Raw genomic sequence first — 22,120 nt, 5'->3', positions numbered from 1 at the left:
TGAAATCACATAAAGGGAAGAAGATTAAGAGCTATTCAGTAGGATTTAAGGTCCAAGCTATTGAATGTGCTAAAAAGAACAGTAAGCAGCTATGTTTTATTAATATACCGTAGCTGCGTGTGTCAAATATGAGTCATTAAATGACTCCCGCCTCCTGGTGGTAGAGGGCGCTAGTGATCCTTCTTGCAACTACTCGGCTGCAGAAGAAGTGACAACAAGCAGCAAGAGTGAGAAGCGATCGTATATTTTTTCCTCCCGCTTGCACTTTTAACATGGAGGATTACATATCTAAAATAAAACCGTTTTCCAAACTGGACTGGGGATAGGTTGATTGGCAACACTAAAATTGGCCCTAGTGTGGGAATGTGTGTGTGAATGTTGTCTGTCTATCTGTGTTGGCCCTGCGATGAGGTGGCGACTTGTCCAGGGTGTACCCCGCCTTCCGCCCGATTGTAGCTGAGATAGGCGCCAGGGCCCCCGCGACCGCAACAGAGAATAAGAAAATGGATGGACTTTCAATCGAAGCAGGAGGTAATAAAGGAAGATCTCCATCGAGACAGAGAGACTTTTAAAACTGAAGAAAGATAAGGAAGACTTCTATAAACAAGTTATCACTGCTTTTGATGGATTTCATTTATAGGTAAAGGTAAGACCTTAATAACGTTTTTTTTTTAATTAAATGTGCTTTTCATGATGGTATCCGTACATCACACTCAAATTTATAAGCGCAGGCCTAAATTTACCGCATGCCTTTGGTAAACGCCGGAGTGAGAAGAGGTTTTAAAATAATTAGCGCCCCGGTGGCCATTCAAGGAAATGCAGTATGCTTGTTTTCTGTCTGATAAGATCATTCTTCTCACTGAGCAGATTTTATGTTAGTGTTTTACTTGTTTTAAAGGTTTTGGTCCTAAATCAATCAATCAATCAATGTTTATTTATATAGCCCCAAATCACAAATGTCTCAAAGGACTGCACGAATCATTACGACTACAACATCCTCGGAAGAACCCACAAATGATGTCAGTAAAATATTACAGCTTGTTGCTGAGACTTTATGACCTACATTGAGTAAAATGCTTGAAACTAGAATATCAACACTCACAAGTATAAAACTACTTTTTGAAAGTCATCATTTCTTACTTCAAGCACGAAAAAAAAATCATGGTGCCGAGCACATATCATTATGTCAAGTTAACGGCACTAGCCTTTACTTCATTTACGAATATTTTTCAACAATACTGAGCAAAAAGGTCTCTTTTTTTTCTACCAAGAAAAGTGCAATTGTTATTAGTGAGAAAATACTTATTTTAAGCTATTTTTGGCTTCATTGAGGTTAGCTAATTTTACTTGTTTTGGAAAGTCTTGACAAGTTCCTGTTCTATTGGCCAGATCATTTTTCTTAGTTCATTCCTTCATTTTTATTTTATCTTATTCATTGATGTGCATTTAGAACGATACATAATAATATCACAATTATACAATTTAAATTCACACAACTCCTGAGAAGGAGCAGGATGAAGAAAATCTTATAATTTCCAGCCCCCTTTGACATAATACATGATCTTACTTCATGAACATGATTTAAGCCGACTCATATATCCAAATGTGATGAAACAATCAAAAACAAAAAACACAAGAACAAGTGCAAAAGTTCATAAAGTATAAACCAAACCAAGAAAATAATAGTAATAATATACACCTCACGGAATGATACAAAGCAAATACAAAACCAGACAAAAAATAAGTAAAATAATAAATAAAAAACAAAATGTATTGATCTATCTTTATATATTTTTTTCAATTGGAATATATTTTGACAAATAAAATACCCCTCATTTTTGTATTTTTTTTTCTTGTTTTTGCCAACGGATGTGCTCACCCTGGACTTTACAGTTAAGGTAGCACAATTAGCCCTGAACAAGCTAACATCGCTACTAACCTGTCACACGTCCGCTTTGTGCAGCGACTCTCTGCCAGAGTATCAGTGCTGGGGTCCAGTGGGCCACGGACCACGTCATTTATTTACCATCAATTGATTTAAGTGGACCCCAACTTAAAGCAGTTGAAAACTTATTGGGGTGTTACCATTTAGTGGTCAATTGTACAGAATATCTACTGTGTTAGATCCACTGTGGACTGGACTCACACTATTATGCTAGATCCACTATGGACTGGACTCTCACTATTATGTTAGATCCACTATGGACTGGACTCTCACTATTATGTTGGATCCACTATGGACTGGACTCACACTATTATGTTGGATCCACTATGGACTGGACTCACACTATTATGTTAGATCCACTATGGCCTGGACTCTCACTATTATGTTAGATCCACTATGGACTGGACTCTCACTATTATGTTGGATCCACTATGGACTGGACTCACACTATTATGTTGGATCCACTATGGACTGGACTCTCACTATTATGTTAGATCCACTATGGACTGGACTCTCACTATTATGTTAGATCCACTATGGACTGGACTCTCACTATTATGTTGGATCCACTATGGACTGGACTCACACTATTATGTTAGATCCACTATGGCCTGGACTCTCACTATTATGTTAGATCCACTATGGACTGGACTCTCACTATTATGTTAGATCCACGATGGACTGGACTCTCACTATTATGTTAGATCCACTATGGACTGGACTCTCACTATTATGTTAGATCCACTATGGACTGGACTCTCACTATTATGTTGGATCCACTATGGACTGGACTCACACTATTATGTTAGATCCACTATGGCCTGGACTCTCACTATTATGTTAGATCCACTATGGACTGGACTCCCACTATTATGTTAGATCCAATATGGACTGGACTCTCACTATTATGTAAGATACACTATGGACTGGACTCTCACTATTATGTTGGATCCACTATGGACTGGACTCTCAACCTATTATGCTAGATCCACTATGGACTGGACTCTCAACCTATTATGCTAGATCCACTATGGCCTGTACTCTCACGCTATTATGTTAGATCTACTATGGACTGGACTCTCACTATTATGTTAGATCCACTATGGACTGGACTCTCACTATTTTGTTAGATCCACTATGGACTGGACTCTCACTATTTTGTTAGATCCACTACGGCCTGGACTCTCACTTTTATGTTAGATCCACTATGGACTGGACTCCCACTATTATGTAAGATACACTATGGACTGGACTCTCACTATTATGTTGGATCCACTATGGACTAGACTCTCACTATTATGTTAGATCCACTACGGACTGGACTCTCACTATTATGTTAGATCCACTACGGACTGGACTCTCACTATTATGTTAGATCCACTATGGACTGGACTCTCACTATTATGTTAGATCCACTATGGACTGGACTCTCAACCTATTATGCTAGATCCACTATGGACTGGACTCTCACTATTATGTAAGATACACTATGGACTGGACTCTCACTATTATGTTGGATCCACTATGGACTGGACTCTCACTATTATGTAAGATACACTATGGACTGGACTCTCACTATTATGTTAGATCCACTATGGACTGGACTCTCACTATTATGTTAGATCCACTATGGACTGGACTCTCACTATTATGTTAGATCCACTATGGACTGGACTCTCACTATTATGTTAGATCCACTATGGACTGGACTCTCACTATTATGTTAGATCCACTATGGACTGGACTCTCACTATTATGTTGGATCCACTATGGACTGGACTCTCACTATTATGTTAGATCCACTATGGACTGGACTCTCACTATTATGTTAGATCCATTATGGACTGGACTCTCACTATTATGTTAGATCCACTATGGACTGGACTCTCACTATTATGTTGGATCTACTATGGACTGGACTCTCACTATTATGTTAGATACACTATGGACTGGACTCTCACTATTATGCTAGATCCACTATGGACTGGACTCTCACTATTATGTTAGATCCACTATGGACTGGACTCTCACTATTATGTTAGATCCACTATGGACTGGACTCTCACTATTATGTTAGATCCACTATGGACTGGACTCTCACACTATTATGTTAGATCCACTATGGACTGAACTCTCACTATTATGTTAGATCCACTATGGACTGGACTCTCACTATTATGTTAGATCCACTATGGACTGGACTCTCACGCTATTATGTTAGATCCACTATGGACTGGACTCTCACAATACTATGCTAAATCCACTCAACGTCCACTGCACTGGTCGCCCGGGGGTTCTCCACATCTGGGGTCCCCTCCAAGGTTTCTCATTGTCATCCCACTGGGTTGAGTTTAACCTTGCCCTGATGTGGGATATGACCCGAGGATGTGGTTGTGACTTGTGCAGCCCTTTGAGACACTGGTGATTTAGGGCTATATAAGTAAACATTGATTGATTGATACTGTGCAATCTACTAAATAAAAGTCTCAATCAATCAATCAATCCCATTGCTTTGTTCCGTTCACTATATAGCAAACATCCTGTAGATTTCCCAACATTAACCTTCCTCCCGCCTGCGCTCTTGTCTCCAGTTCAACCGCTGCATCACCTCCCAACTCATCAAGTGGTTCAGCAACTTCCGGGAGTTTTACTACATCCAGATGGAGAAGTTCGCCCGGCAGTCCATCAACGACGGCGTGGCGGGCGTGGAGGAGCTGAGCGTGAGCCGCGACTGCGAGCTCTTCCGAGCCCTCAACATGCACTACAACAAGGCCAACGACTTTGAGGTAAGCACGCCCCGCGTTTTCAGCAGAAAGTAAGCCAGTTTAATTAATTGTGTGTGACGGGGCAGGACATTGATGCCAATTTTACAGGATAATATCTCAATATTTCTAGGCCATGTCACGATACACCATATATATCTGGATATTTTGCCTTAGCCTTGAATGAACACTTGACACATATAATCACAGCAGTATGATGATTCTATGTGTCTACATTCAAACATTCTTCTTCATACTGCATTAATATATGCTACTTTTAAACTTTCATGCAGAGAGGGAAATCACAACTAAAAGTGTATTTATTAAACAGTTATTAAGCAGTGGCACAAACATTCATGTCATTTCCAAAACAGAAAGTGCAAGATTGTCAGAGACATTTTAAAACAAGCTATGAGTGCACTTTTGTGCATGATGTCATTAAGATGACATATCAAAACAACACTCAATTAAAGTGCACTTTTTGTACAGTACGCCACTACAATAGTTTAAAACAAATAAAGTGCACTTTTGTGCATGATGTCACTAAGATGACATCAAAACAACACTCAATTAAAGTGAGGTGAATTATATTTATATAGCGCTTTTTCTCCAGTGACTCAAAGCGCTTTACATAGTGAAACCCAATATCTAAATTTTACATTCAAACCAGTGTGGGTGGCACTGGGAGCAGGTGGGTAAAGTGTCTTGCCCAAGGACACAACGGCAGGGACTAAGATGGCGGAAGCGGGGATCGAACCTGCAACGCTCAAGTTGCTGGCTCGGCCGCTCTACCAACCGAGCTATACCGGTTTATATAAAGTGCACTTTTTGTACAGAACGCCACTACATTAGTTTAAAACAAATAAAGTGCACTTTTGTGCATGATGTCACACAAGATATTTCAATAAGTGTCAAATAAAAATGAGCTGCATAATAGGAAATCAAATCGCTGTGTGGTAGATTCCTGCGGACATTATGTCCTTCTGTTGTTGACTATTTTTTTCATACGGTGTTGATGTGGAAATGGTTGCCTCGGCATTTTGTTGGTGTGGCACCGAATGGAGATGTTGACATGCAGAGTACGCACTCTTCATCCTCTAGCACAGTGGTTCTTAACCTTGTTGGAGGTACTGAACCCCACGAGTTTCATACGCGCATCCACCGAACCCTTCTTTAGTGAAAAAATAAATGTTTTTCCAATTCAAGACAAAGTTATATGATCTTTTACTGGTGCACAAGCGTGCATGAACATCACCTTGTTCAAAGAACAAAACCAACACAGTGCATGAACTCATAACAAATTACACACCTGCAAATCAGTTTGGCTTCTGCTGCCGATAGGGAGAAGTTTTATGTACACGATGAGTCGGGTGTGGCTTGGTTGGAGGCTCCACCGAACCCCTGAGGCCGACTCACCGAACCCTGGTTAAGAACCACTGCATTAGCAGGTGACTTTTCAAATGATGCTACATATTAGCAGTAATGCTACTTTTTGTAGCAACGCTTTTGCCCCACGCTTGAAATATTACGGTTGTCTGTTCGACATTTTCCCGCTTGAAGCCAAACCACCGCCAGACAATGGACCCCCTGCTGTTTTTTCTTGGGAATTCATTCCTCCTTAATTTTTTTACCAGATTTGCACCTTCTTTCTCTCGTATTACCACTCGCACCACAGCTGTTACCCATGCTGCTACCTCTCTGCTACGTATGTGACGTATGTAAGACAGTATGTGACGTATGTAAGACAGTATGTGACGTATGTAAGACAGTATGTGACGTATGTAAGACAGTATGTGACGTATGTAAGACAGTATGTGACGTATGTAAGACAGTATGTGACGTATGTAAGACAGTATGTGACGTATGTAAGACAGTATGTGACGTATGAAAGACAGTATGTGACGTATGTAAGACAGTATGTGACGTATGTAAGACAGTATGTGACGTATGTAAGACAGTATGTGACGTATGTAAGAAGGTGCGCTTGCTGTCTGTGAGAAGGAGAGACAAGAAAGAGTGAGAAGAGCCTGTAGTGTAATGCCCGGAGCTAAAAGCAACTGCGTGAGAACGTATACTCCAATATCACCATGTAGTCATTATCTATATCGCACAGAGACGATACTCGCGATATATCGAGTATATTGATATATCCCCCAGCTCTAGGATACAGTATTTTAAGAAACATATTTTGGGTAGACCTTTGGTAAACCACGTTTTTAGAAAACCCAAACAAGAAAAACATCATTATCCAGATGCCGTATCCCCTTTAAATGATGTCACAATATCTTAATAGGATTTATTACAAATATTTTATCCTTCTTTTATAAGACATCTGTGACGGTCTCGCGCCGTCGTCGTGCGGGTTCTCAGGACCTCCAAGGAATTACATTCTGTCGAGCAGGTGTAGATTTCTTTTATTTTGCAATAAGTAAGTCTCTTGCCGGTTTTCTTTGCAGTCTTCCCGTTTTTCTGCTCGCGTCTCTCCCTCCCGCTTTTCGGCTGCATGCGTCGTCTTCCTTCAGGCTCCTTCTCTCCGTATCTTCCCGCGGCGTTTAAGGCCGCTGCCCTTTTACACAGTGCGAGAGGAGATTTAAATTGTGCCCAGCTGGGCGATCCATGTACCTGATAATATTTGCGGGGTTGATTCCGGCGCGCACCGCCTTGCTGCTTGCTCGCAGTCCACGCCTCCTCGCCGCCATCTTGCAGTGGGCTACTGTGTGCCCTGCCTCGCTGTCGGACTGCTGGCTCCGCCTCTCCACAACATCCAAGCTGTGATTGGATGGCGACCAGTCGAGGGTTCGAGATAGCTCCAGCTTACCTTATGTGGCCTGAATGAGGACAATTAGTGTAAAAAAATGCATAAAAGGACATCCAAGTGGATTTAAATGAATAATAAAAAATTATAAACATTTGGCCCGAGTGTGTGAATGTGAGTGTGAATGTTCTTTATTCTGAGGCCGTCTTGTACAGTAGATACAACTTCATGTCATTTGTCATTTTCGAGGGAAAATGGCCCACGGTTTAAGGTGCAAAAAGTCTGTGTTCAAAAACAAGAACAAAATACAAAAAATGAGGGGTATTTTATTTGAAGTAAGCAAAATTATCTGCCAATAAAACAAGAAAATTCGGCTTGTCAAGACTTTCCAAAACAAGTAAAATTAGCTAACCTCAATGAACCCCAAAAAAACCTTAAAATAAGTATATTCTCACTAATAAATAACAAGTGCACTTTTCTTGGTAGAAAAAAAAGAACTTTTTGCTTAAAATGTTGAAAAATATTCTCAAATGAAGTAAATCAGGGGTGTCAAACTCATTTTAATTGGGGGGCCACGTGGAGAAAAATCTCCTCCCTAGTTGGCCTGACTCGTAAAATCAAGGCACGATAACTTCAAAATGAAGACAACTTCAGAATATTTTCTTTGTTTAAAAACAGAACAAGCACATTCTGAAATTGTGCAAATCATAATGTTGAGTTATATTTACATTTAATAGTATTCTTTCTTTATTTGTAGGTATTTATATTTTCTGAATAAATTATGTAAAAATGTTCATCAGTCAACTCATTGGTGATAGTTTTCAATCTATCAAGATAAAAATAAATATATCAAAATCAAATTACAGTATGTTTTTTATGTAGTTTGATCATTTTCCTCGACCGATGTACTTAACATCACGTGGTTTATTTTGTACATATGTAGCATCATCTACAAAGATACAAAGACCATTTAGTGGACACATTTAGAACAGCTGTTTCTTTCATTCAAAAATTTCGGATACATTTTTATACTTGGCAAACTCATCCCGTGGGCCGGATAAAACCTGTTCCAGGGTCTGACCCGGCCCTCGGGCCGTGTGTTTGACACCATTGAAGTAAATGCTAATGCCATTATCTTGACATCATGATTTTTTTTCATGCTTGAAATAAGAAATTATGACTTTAAAAAAGTAGTTTTGTACTTGTGAGTGTTGATGACACAGCTTTGCAACACTTGATATTCTAGTTTCAAGCATTTTACACAATATAGGTCTTAAAATCTCAGCAACAATCTGTAATATCTTACTGACATCATTTAGGACCAAAACCCTTAAAACAAGTAAAACATCAAATCTGCTTAGTGAGAAGAATGATCTTATCAGACAGAAAATAAGCAGATTTCACCCTTATTTGAGATATTTAATTTTACTTAGATTTCACTTTTTGCAGTGTATAAGGTGGGTCGGTTCTTCTTGTGCACCTCACCTTTGTAATCAGTCTTGCAAAACTATAAAATAAGTAAAGACTTTATACATGTGTACCCTGAGTTAGCATTGGTGTATATTCTGGAATAATCTACTGCATAACCCTGCGTGTAAACGTGAGTTGTGAGCAGAGGTGGGTAGTAACGCGCTACATTTACTCCGTTACATCTACCTGAGTAACTTTTGGGATAAACTGTACTTCTACGAGTAGTTTTTATGCAACATACTTTTACTTTTACTTGAGTATATTTATAGAGAAGGAACGCTACTTTTACTCTGCTCCATTTATCAACAATCAGCTCGCTACTCGCTACTTTTTTTATCGATCTATTAATGTTTGTTTTGGTTTTTTCAAAGTAGGATCTACGCATGCCTGCGTTTCACCAATCAAATGCAGTCACTGGTGACATTGGGCCAATCAAACAAAACCAGGCAGTCACATGACCGTCACACGTCGAATCCGACTTAAACAAGTTGAAAAACTTATTGGTGTGTTAGCATTTTGTGGTCAATTGTACGGAATATGTACTGTACTGTGCGATCTAAAGGAAAAAATACACTTTTTATTTCAACCGTACTTCCCGTTAAAAGCCTAAAGACCGATCACACAGTTCCTGTCTTCAAAATAAAAGCGCCGCTCCATCGCGCCTGCGCTAACAAAATAAGAGTCTCCGAAAGCCAGTGCAAATAAGATAGCAAACTACGGATTGTGTCGGCAATGTATTTATTATAAAGTGTATAAAAACGAATATAGAAGCTGGACAAATAAGATGTTAAAAACCAACGAGTTTCATGTGGTATTAGACGGAAAAGAGGAACTTTTTTTCTCCTCCATTTGAAAAAGTGGACATTATCAGCACTATACTGTCTGATTCCAATCAATGCAAGTCATCAGAATCAGGTAATACACCAACTTATATTCTTGTCTTCGTGAAAGATAGGAATCTATATGTTAAACTTGCATGTATATTCATTAAAACACCTTTAACATGTCAACTAAAACGGCAAAAATAAACATTAATTACACACTCTGTATGTATATATATATATACAGTATATATCCATCCATTTCCTACCGCTTATTCCCTTTTGAGGCCGCGGAGGGCGCTGGCACCTATCTCAGCTACAATCGGGCGGAAGGCGGTGTACACCCCGGACATATTAATATATATGATATGTGTGTGTATGTATATGATATGTGTGTGTATGTATATATGAGGTAGATCACCTCAACTTGGTCATTTATTAAATGATTGATTGACGTTGAAAAACTTATTGCGGGGTTACCATTTATCAATCAATCAATAAATGCCTACTGAGCCTATGGTGCTGTTAAGTTATTGTGGGTCAATTTGCCTTTTTTATTTTATTTTAATGTATTATTATTTAATATATATTATTTTTTAATTGCTTAAGAGATATTCCTGGCTATGAATTTGCTTGTTGCTATTTTTATGTTTTTGTGCATTATTTGTTGCCGTAATCAGGTTACTCATCAGTTACTCAGTACTTGAGTAGTTTTTTCACAACATACTTTTTACTTTTACTCAAGTAAATATTTGGGTGACTACTCCCTACTTTTACTTGAGAAATAAATCTCTAAAGTAACAGTACTCTTACTTGAGTACAGTTTTTGGCTACTCTACCCACCTCTGGTTGTGAGTGGGAATGGTTGTCCGTCTACCTGAGTTGGCCCTATGACGAGGTGGCGACTTGTCCAGGATGTGCCCCGCCTTCTGCCCGAACGCAGCTGAGATAGGCTCCAACACCCTCCACGACCCCAAAAGGGACAGGCGGTAAAAAAATGGATGGACTGTACTTAAATATCTGCTTGACTCATGATTTCAAAACAAATGGTCAATCCAATTGTAGACTGTAAAATTGACAATAGATTTTACGGTTAAATTCCGCCGACTCAGAGTTTTTTACCGTAAAATTAAGCCCCAGCATCCCCCGTCACCTTGAAAGGGAGAAACGGTAGAAAATGGATGGATGGATTTTGGTGGGGGGTAAACCACGTTTTTATAAAACCCCAACCAGAAAAATGTCATTATCCAGATGCCGTATCCCCTTTAAATTATGTCACAGTGTCTCAATAGAATTGATTATAAATATTTTATATTTACTTTGTATGTACAGTTGTGCTCATAAGTTTACATACCCTGGGAGAAATTATGATTTCTTGGCCCATTCTTCAGAGAATATGAATGATAACACAAAAACGTTTCTTCCACTCATGCTTAGTGGTGGTGTGAAGCTATTTATTGGCAAACAACTGTGATCAGTCTTTTTAAACCAAAATGACAAAAGATTCAGTTAGACCGGCAAAGATTTCAGCCACAACTGCCAGGAAAATTGTGCGAGATGCAAACAAAAATCCACAAATAACTTCAGCTGAAACACAGGACTCTCTGAAAATTTGTGGCTGTTTCAAGATGCACAATAAGGAGGCGCCTGAGGAAAAATGGGCCGCATGGTCGAGTCGCCAGAAGAAAGCCATTTCTGCGCAAATGTCACAAAGTATCCCGCTTACGTTACGCCAAACAGCACAGAGCTCTACATAAAACAAGAATGGGAAAGAATTCCACTTTCAAAGCTTCAACAATGAGTTTCCTCAGTTCCCAAACGTTTATTGAGTGTTGTTAAAAGAAAAGGTGATGTAACACAGTGGTGAACATGCCCTTTCCCAACTACTTTGGCACGTGTTGCAGCCATGAAATTCTAAGTTAATTATTATTTGCAAAAAAAAATAGTTTATGAGTTTGAACATCAAATATGTTGTCTTTGTAGCATATTCAACTGAATATGGGTTGAAAAGGATTTGCAAATCATTGTATTCTGTTTATATTTACATCTAACAGTTTCCCAACTCATATGGAAATGGGGTTTGTACTTAGTATAGTTGGAGACTTCCGGTCATTAGAAAACATGAGTGCACATCATAACGGCAGCTACAGTTTCGATCCTAAAGATCTAAAAAAATGATTTGGGAATGTCCGGCGGGCCAGATTGAAAAGCTTAACGGTCGGCATTTGGCCCCCGGGCCTTAATTTGCCCAGGTCTGATCTAGACTATAAAGTACACGTGACCACCAACACCAAATGTAACACTTTGCTGGAATCAAGGCTAAAAGACCAGATGAGTCGCCCGCTGGCCTGTTCTAAGTTAATTATTATTTGCAAAAAAAAATAAAGTTTATGAGTTTGAACATCAAATATGTTGTCTTTGTAGCATATTCAACTGAATATGGGTTGAAAAGGATTTGCAAATCATTGTATTCCGTTTATATTTAGATTTCAGTTTTTGCAGTGTATTAACTCTCACTTTCTACTGTCAAACACCGCAGTGTTTGTTTTTTTTAAACTACGAGCACCAAGTCTCACGAAATGAGGAAGAACATTTGACCGACTTGTTTGCCGAGCCTCTTCCTCCTCTTTGTTTCACTGTCTTTGTGCGTTTGGTGACTTTTTTGACTTCCCCGTCCCCGTTCAAACTCCCGCGTGCGAGTCTTGCAGTTTACTGTAAGCCATGGGTGTCAAACTCTGGCCCGCCGTGTATTTTCATTTGGCCCTTGAGGCAACATCAAATTAGCATTAGAGCTGGCTCGCCGGTGTTATACAGCGTCGGTGTCGCTGTAACACCGCATTCACCGCTAATTTCATACTTGCTAACCCCCCCACCCCCCGATTTTCCAAGGAGACTCCCAAATTTCAGTGCCCCTCACGAAAATCACAGGGGGGCAACCATTCTCCCAAATGTCTCCCGATTCCCACCTGAACAACTATATTGGGGGCGTGCCTCAAGCGTCCTCTAATACCTTTCGTCACGTCCACTTTTCCTACGTAGAAACAGCGTGCCGCCCTAGTCACGTGATATATGTGGCTTTTACACACACACACACACGCTAATGCAATGCAAGCTTGGTCAACACCCATACAGGTCACACTGAGGGTGGCCGTATAAACAACTTTAAGACTGTTACAAACATGCGCCACACTGTGAACCAACACTAAACGGGCGGTATAGCTCGGTTGGTAGAGTGGCCGTGCCAGCAACTTGAGGGTTGCAGGTTCGATTCCCGCTTCCGCCATCCTAGTCACCGCCGTTGTGTCCTTGGGTAAGACACTTTACCCACCTGCTCCCAGTGCCACCCACACTGCTTTAAATGTAACTTAGATATTGGGTTTCACTATGTAAAGCGCTTCGAGTCACTTTGAGAAAAGCGCTATATAAATATAATTCACAATTGACAAGACTGTTACAAACATGCGCCACACTGTGAACCAACACGAAACGAGAATGACAAGCAAATTTTGGGAGAACATCCGCACCGTAACACAACATAAACACAACAGAACAAATACACAGAACCCCCTTGCAGCACTACCTTTTCATGGACGCTACAATATAAAAATGTATTATTAGCCTGTGGGAAAAGTTTATTTTGATATTTACCTGAGAAGGCTGCAAATAGAAAAGAGGCATTCAATTTCTACTTAAATTTGATTTGATATGTCATTGCTATTTTTAAATTATTAGTATTATTTGAAACTGAAATTTGCATGTCACTATAAAGTCATATGTTGTTTTGCTGACATGTTTTTTTTCTCCTGACTATTAAAGCAGTGGCACCATTTTAAAATCTAGTGTTGCTGCCACATTGATTTATGTGGCCTGGGAAAGCTTGGAACTATTGTGCGTCAATTAAGTACAAAAGTGTAAAAACATCATCGATCAATATTTATTTACTTCTACTTTTACAAGAGGCCCTCTGATGGCACCCATAAGAATTGAACACCTCTGATTTAAAGGATACTAGAGGTGGGAATCTTTGGCCACCTCACGATTCGATTACGATTTGATTAGAAATAGATTATTGATGCAACTTTAATTTTTATATATTGATGCATTTTTTTTGTTTGTTTGTTTGTTTTACTAAATGAGCACTTATCACTTCCATTTTTAAATACAGTGTATTTGTAATAAAAAACTGGCAAATTAATTCCCATTACATTTATCAAATTAATAAAAGTGTGAGCAAAACTGGAACATAAGGGACGGCGTGGCCGTGCGCAACCCGAGGGTCCCTGGTTCAAATCCCACCTAGTACCGACCTCGTCACGTCCGTTGTGTCCTGAGCAAGACACTTCACCCTTGCTCCTGATGGGTGCTGGTTGGCGCCTTGCATGGCAGCTCCCTCCATCAGTGTGTGAATGTGTGTGTGAATGGGTAAATGTGGAAGTAGTGTCAAAGCGCTTTGAGTACCTTGAAGGTAGAAAAGCGCTATACAAGTCCATCCATCCATCCATCATCTTCCGCTTATCCGAGGTCGGGTCGCGGGGGCAGCAGCCTAAGCAGGGAAGCCCAGACTTCCCTATCTCCAGCCACTTCGTCTAGCTCTTCCCGGGGGATCCCGAGGCGTTCCCAGGCCAGCCGGGAGACATAGTCTTCCCAACGTGTCCTGGGTCTTCCCCGTGGCCTCCTATCAGCTGGACGTGCCCTAAACATATCCCTAGGGAGGCGTTCGGGTGGCATCCTGACCAGATGCCCGAACCACCTCATCTGGCTCCTCTCGATGTGAAGGAGCAGCGGCTTTACTTTGAGTTCCTCCCGGATGGCAGAGCTTCTCACCCTATCTCTAAGGGAGAGCCCCGCCACACGGCGGAGGAAACTCATTTCGGCCGCTTGTACCCGTGATCTTATCCTTTCGGTCATGACCCAAAGCTCATGACCATAGGTAAGGATGGGAACGTAGATCGACCGATAAATTGAGAGCTTTGCCTTCCGGCTCAGCTCCTTCTTCACCACAACGGATCGATACAACGTCCGCATTACTGAAGACGCCGCACCGAAACGCCTGTCGATCTCACGATCCACTCTTCCCCCACTCGTGAACAAGACTCCTGGGTACTTGAACTCCTCCACAAGGGCAGGGTCTCCTCCCCAACCCGGAGATGGCACTTCACCCTTTTCCGGGCGAGAACCATGGACTCTGACTTGGAGGTGCTGATTCTCATTCCGGTCGCTTCACACTCGGCTGCGAACCGATCCAGCGAGAGCTGAAGATCCCGGCCAGATGAAGCCGTCAGGACCACATCATCTGCAAAAAGCAGAGACCTAATCCTGCGGTCACCAAACCGGAACCCCTCAACACCTTGACTCCACCTAGAAATTCTGTCCATAAAAGTTATGAACAGAATCGGTGACAAAGGACAGCCCATTTATTTATTTATTTATATAAGTCTCGCTTGTTCAATATTCAATGCAAAACTTGTTTGGGTCCCTATTAAAAGGTTAATTTGTTCAACCTTGGCCCGCGGCTTTGTTCAGTGTAAAATTTTGGCCCACTCTGTATTTGAGTTTGACACCCCTGATGTAAGTCGTCAGCAGGTAACTTCACCTTTTGGTGGGTTTTATTTTTTTACCGTGCACACTTCTCCTTTTTTTTTGCCACCTTCGTGCGGAGGCCGTTTCCCTTCTCGGTGTCAGCTGGTCGTAAGGAAGGAGCCGGCGGGCGGTTCGCACGTGTATTTGTTACAGCAAGTCTCCGCAAGAGTGACCGTGTGTGTTTTGTTGTTGCTGCATTTCCCAGCAGTGTCCTGTTCACCTCGAAGGGTACAGCCGTCCCTTGGATCGGGCCGAGCGTGCTGGCAAAGCATTTCTCCCCCCGTGTGTGTGTGTGTGTGTGTCACTTTGAGGGGGGGGATTTCACTGTTATCAAGGTTAAGCGTCCTACTGTTTTAGTGAGAGCATGGGGGGGGAAAGCAGGAGATGGATAGATAGGGTATGGAGGGTGAGAGAGAGACAAAAGAAAAAGCATAGAAGAGGGAGGGAGGGATGGAGGGAGTCAGGGGAGAAAGAAGAGAGAGATGACGTACAGGATAGAAGTGCCCTTGTGAGCAGTGGGAGTTTTTGCCGAGCTCACACTTGAAGTGCTGCACTCCTTTTTCTTTCCCCTCGTCCGTTTCTCTCTGTGTGTTATTTGTCCACCGGGGCTCTTTTTTTTTTTTTTTTTTATGTACGCGCACCACAACGCACACACAAACACTTTCCGACATCCATCTCGCGTCCTCTAAAGCAGTGGTTCTCCACCTTTTTTTTTTTTGTGAACGTTTTTTTCTAATCAGAGCAAAGCATTTTTGGTTGGGAAAAAAAAGAGATAAAGAAGTACAAACCCCGTTTCCATATGAGTTGGGAAATTGTGTTAGATGTAAATATCAATCAATCAATCAATCAATCAATGTTTATTTATATAGCCCCAAATCACAAATGTCTCAAAGGACTGCACAAATCATTACGACTACAACATCCTCGGAAGAACCCACAAAAGGGCAAGGAAAACTCACACCCAGTGGGCAGGGAGAATTCACATTCAGTGGGACGCCAGCGACAATGCTGACTATGAGAAACCTTGGAGAGGACCTCAGATGTGGGCAACCCCCCCCCTCTAGGGGACCGAAAGCAATGGATGTCGAGCGGGTCCAACATGATACTGCGAAAGTTCAATCCACAGTGGCTCCAAGACAGCAGCGAGAGTCCCGTCCACAGGAAACCATCTCGAGCGGATCAGCAGCGTAGAGATGTCCCCAACCGATACAGGCGAGCGGTCCATCCTGGGTCCCGACGAGCGGTCCATCCTGGGTCTCGACTCTGGACAGCCAGTACTTCATCCATGGTCATCGGACCGGACCCCCTCCACAAGGGAGGGGGGGACATAGGAGAAAGAAAAGAAGCGGCAGATCAACTGGTCTAAAAAGGAGGTCTATTTAAAGGCTAGAGTATACAGATGAGTTTTAAGATGAGACTTAAATGCTTCTACTGAGGTAGCATCTCGAACTGTTACCGGGAGGGCATTCCAGAGTACTGGAGCCCGAACGGAAAACGCTCTATAGCCCGCAGACTTTTTTTTGAGCTCTAGGAATCACTAATAAGCCGGAGTCTTTTGAACGCAGATTTCTTGCCGGGACATACGGTACAATACAATCGGCAAGATAGGCTGGAGCTAAACCGTGTAGTATTTTATACGTAAGTAGTAAAACCTTAAAGTCACATCTTAAGTGCACAGGAAGCCAGTGCAGGTGAGCCAGTACAGGCGTAATATGATCAAACTTTCTTGTTCTTGTCAAAAGTCTAGCAGCCGCATTTTGTACCAACTGTAATCTTTTAATGCTAGACATTGGGAGACCCGAAAATAATACGTTACAGTAATCGAGACGAGACGTAACAAACGCATGGATAATGATCTCGGCGTCTTTAGTGGACAAAATGGAGCGAATTTTAGCGATATTACGGAGATGAAAGAAGGCCGTTTTAGTAACGCTTTTAATGTGTGACTCAAAGGAGAGAGTTGGGTCGAAGATAATACCCAGATTTTTTACAGAGTCACCTTGTTTTATTATTTGGTTGTCAAATGTTAAAGTTGTATTATTAAATAGAGGTCGGTGTCTAGCAGGACCGATAATCAGCATTTCCGTTTTTTTGGCATTAAGTTGCAAAAAGTTAGCGGACATCCATTGTTTAATTTCATTAAGACACGCTTCCAACTGACTACAGTCCGGCGTGTTGGTCAGCTTTAGGGGCATGTAAAGTTGGGTGTCATCAGCATAACAGTGAAAGCTAATACCGTATTTGCGTATGACGTCACCTAGCGGCAGCATGTAGATGCTGAAGAGTATAGGGCCAAGGACCGAACCCTGGGGAACTCCACATGTTACCTTAACATAGTCCGAGGTCACACTGTTATAGGAGACGCACTGCATCCTATCAGTAAGATAAGAGTTAAACCATGACAGGGCTGAGTCTGAAATACCAATTCGTATTTTGATACGCTCTAATAAAATATTATGATCGACGGTATCGAAAGCAGCGCTAAGATCGAGGAGCAGCAACATAGATGACGCATCAGAGTCCATCGTTAGCAATAGATCATTAGTCAGTTTTGCGAGGGCTGTCTCAGTCGAGTGATTTGCCCTGAAACCGGATTGAAAGGTTTCACATAGATTGTTAAACGCTAAGTGCTCATTTAGCTGCTCTGCAACAATTTTTTCGAGGATTTTCGAAATAAAGGGAAGGTGAGACACCGGTCGGTAGTTTACCATGAGGTCTGGATCGAGGTTAGGTCTTTTAAGGAGAGGATGAATAACCGCTTTTTTGAATGCAACGGGAACAGTGCCCGAGGAAAGTGATAAGTTTATAATATTTAGCACTGATGGACCTAATAATACAAAAAGCTCCTTGATAAGTTTCCCAGGAAGTGGGTCAAGTAAACATGTTGTTTGTTTTATTCCATTTACACGTTGTAACAATCCTTCTAATGTTATTTCATCAAAACGAGAGAAACTATTTTGGATATTTGCAGTATCCGCTGTATATACAATCGTATCTGTGTTACTATAACCCCGTTGTAGTAAACAGAATACAATGATTTGCAAATCCTTTTCAACCCATATTCAGTTGAATATGCTACAAAGACAACATATTTGATGTTCAAACTCCTAAACTTAATTTTTTTTTGCAAATAAAACTTGAAATTTCATGGCTGCAACACGTGCCAAAGTAGTTGGGAAAGGGCATGTTCACCACTGTGTTACATCACCTTTTTGTTTTTAACAACACTCAATAAACGTTTGGGAACTGAAAAAAGTAATGTTGAAGCTTTGAAAGTGGAATTCTTTCCCATTCTTGTTTTATGTAGAGCTTCAGTCGTTCAACAGTCCGGGGTCTCCGCTGTCCTATTTTATGCTTCATAATGCGCCACACATTTTCCATGGGAGACATGTCTGGACTGCAGGCGGGCCAGGAAAGTACCCGAACTCTTTTTTTACAAAGCCACGCTGTTGTAACACGTGCTGAATGTGGCTTGGTATTGTCTTGCTGAAATAAGCAGGGGCATCCATGAAAAAGACGGCGCTTAGATGGCAGCATATGTTGTTCCAAAACCTGTATGTACCTTTCAGCATTAATGGTGCCTTCACAGATGTGTAAGTTACCCATGCCTTGGGCACTAATGCACCCCCATATCATCACACATGCTGGCTTTTCAACTTTGCGTCGATAACAGTCTGGATGGTTCGCTTCCCCTTTGGTCCGGATGACACAATGTCGAATATTTCCAAAAACAATTTTAAATGTGGACTCGTCAGACCACAGAACACTTTTCCACTTTGCATCAGTCCATCTTAGATGATCTCGGGCCCAGAGAAGCCGGCGGCGTTTCCGGATGTTGTTGATAAATGGCTTTCGCTTTGCATAGTAGAGCTTTAACTTGCACTTACAGATGTAGCGACAAACTGTATTTAGTGACAGTGGTTTTCTGAATTGTTCCTGAGCTCATGTGGTGATATCCTTTAGAGATTGATGTCGGTTTTTGATACAGTGACGTCTGAGGGATCGAAGGTCACGGTCATTCAATGTTGGTAAAAATAAAATGTTTTGGTAAAAATAAATTGTTAAAAATGTGTCATTATTCAGTATTATTATTTTTTTTTTTTTATTCAAGTTTTAAATCTCTAGATCAGGGGTCACCAACCTTTTTGAAACCAAGAGCTACTTCTTGGGTACTGATTAATGCGAAGGGCTACCAGTTTGATACACACTTGAAAAAAATTGCCAAAAATAGCCAATTTGCTCAATTTACCTTTAATAAATGAATCTATATTTATATGTATTAAAAAAAGGGTATTTCTGTCTGTCATTCCGTCAAACATTTTTTTTCCTTTTACGGAAGGTTTTTTGTAGTGAATAAATGATGAAAAAAACACTTAATTGAAGGGTTTAAAAGAGGAGAAAACAGGAAAAAAAATGAAAATTAAATTTTGAAACATAGTTTATCTTCAATTTCGACTCTTTAAAATTAAAAAAGGAAAAAAATACTATCTAATTCGAATCTTTTTGAAAAAAATAAAAAAAGAATTTATGGAACATCATTAGTAATTTTACCTGATTAAGATTAATTTTATAATTTTAATGACATGTTTTAAATAGGTTAAAATCCAATCTGCACTTTGTTAGAATATATAACAAATTGGACCGAGCTATATTTCTAACAAAGACAAATCATTATTTCTTCCAGATTTTCCAGAACAAAAATTTTAAAATAATTTCAAAAGACTTTGAAATAAGATTTAAATTTGATTCTAAAGATTTTCTAGATTTGCCAGAATATTTGTTTTGAATTTTAATCATAATAAGTTTGAAGAAATATTTCACAAAAGTTCTTTGTCTTAAAATCAGAAGCTAAAATAAAGAATTAAATAAAAATGTATTTATTATTCTTTACAATAAAAAAAAATCTATTTACTTGAACATTGATTTAAATTGTCAGGAAAGAAGAGGAAGGAATTTAAAAGGTAAAAAGGTATATGTGTTTAAAAATCCTAAAATAATTTTTAAGGTTGTATTTTTCTCTAAAATTGTCTTTCTGAAAGTTATAAGAAGCAAAGTAAAAAAATAAATGAATTTATTTAAAGAAGTGAAGACCAAGTCTTTAAAATATTTTCTTGGATTTTCAAATTCTATTTGAGTTTTGTCTCTCTTAGAATTAAAAATGTCAAGAGAAGCGAGACCAGCTTGCTAGTAAATAAATAAAATGTAAAAAATAGAGGCAGCTCACTGGTAAGTGCTGCTATTTGAGTTATCTTTAGAACAGGCCAGCGGGCGACTCATCTGGTCCTTACGGGCGACCTGGTGCCCGCGGGCACCGTGTTGGTGACCCCTGCTCTAGATCAACCTTAGGTCTATCTGTCAATATGACGTTTTTAAAGATTTAAGTTGTATGCTCTTTTTGTAAAAGAAAAAAATGTTTTTTTGATGGGGGGGGAAAACACACAAAATATGCAATATTTTCACCCAATAAAATGAGAATATTTGAGATGATATAATAATTGGAGCCGTAAAAAGGTCAACACCACATAACACCATTGATTTTAACTCACTATTATTTTTTGTGCAATGACACTTAAAAACAAAACACTGATCCAAATGGGTCCTATTGATTAAAGTGTTAAAAAATAAATTACATTTTTTTTTTTTTTACTGTTTACTTTTAACACAATGGTCTCGAGATCAACTTCAAATCTATTCGTCAATTATAAGTTTTTTTTGGAGTTTATGTTTTTTATTTGTTCGTTTTAGGCCCTTCTTTGGAAAAAAAACTGCTCAGTTTTTATATGGCAAACACAAAATATCCAACATTTGCCTCTCAAAAAATATCCCGAAGTGGAATATTTAATGCTTTGTAATCGAAGCCTTAAATGACATTGATTTTGATTCACTTATTATTTTTTAAAGAAACAAGCAGCCTGCATGGCAGCTGTGTGTTATTACTGTAAACTTTGCAAAAATGTTCCTGTTACATTTTACATTTGCTCCTCTATACCACTTTTTATGTTTTAATTTTTTACATAGTATTTTTAAAATGTGCCGTGGGGCCGTTAAAAATTGACCCCCGGGCCGCACTTTGGACACCCCTGATTTACACGATGAGTCGGGTGTGTCTTGACCTCCGCGCCGGAGACTCCGCCGAACCCCTGAGGCCGACTCACCGAACCCCTACGGTTCGATGGAACCCAGGTTAAAAAACTAATGCTCTATTGCAGGGGTGTCAAACTCAAATACAGAGCGGGCCAGAATTTTAAACTGAACAAAGCTGCGGGCCGAGGTTGAACAAATTCACCTTTAAATAGGGACCTAAACAAGTTTTGCATTGAATATTGAACAAGCAAGGCTTATATAACTTTACAGTGACATGCAAAATCGAGTTTAAAATAATAATAATTAAAAATATTAATGGCAAATCAAATAAAATAAAAATACAAATTGAATGCCTCTTTTCGGCGGCGGGTTTGAGTTGGGGCGGGGTTTGGTGGTAGCGGGGGTGTATATTGTAGCGTTAGTGATGCAAGGGGTTCTGGGTATCTGTTCGGTTGTTTTTATGTTGTGTTACGGTGCGGATGTTCTCCCGAAATGTGTTTGTCATTCTTGTTTGCTGTGGGTTCACAGTGTGGCGTATATTTGTAACAATGTTAAAGTTGTTTATACGGCCACCCTCAGTGTGACCTGTATGGCTGTTGACCAAGTATGCCTTGCATACACTTGTGTGTGTGTAAGAGCCGCATATATATATATATATATATATATATATATATATATATATATATTTTTTTTTTTTTTTTTT

The 22,120-nt window shown here is 40.1% G+C and overlaps 1 protein-coding gene across 1 annotated transcript in view; it reads left to right on the top strand.

The window, feature by feature from the left end:
• Positions 1–22,120, top strand: part of LOC133542058 (prospero homeobox protein 1-like) — a 139,521-nt gene that overhangs the window by 54,293 nt on the left and 63,108 nt on the right. Inside the window, 1 exon segment of the mRNA XM_061885875.1 lies at positions 4,537–4,731. Within this exon segment, the coding sequence (XP_061741859.1) occupies positions 4,537–4,731 (195 nt within the window).

Source organism: Nerophis ophidion, linkage group LG24, assembly GCF_033978795.1.
Source record: "Nerophis ophidion isolate RoL-2023_Sa linkage group LG24, RoL_Noph_v1.0, whole genome shotgun sequence".
In the NCBI taxonomy this organism is placed as follows: domain Eukaryota; kingdom Metazoa; phylum Chordata; class Actinopteri; order Syngnathiformes; family Syngnathidae; genus Nerophis; species Nerophis ophidion.
Note: the sequence above shows the minus strand (reverse complement) of the source record. Positions and strands in the feature narration are given on the sequence as shown.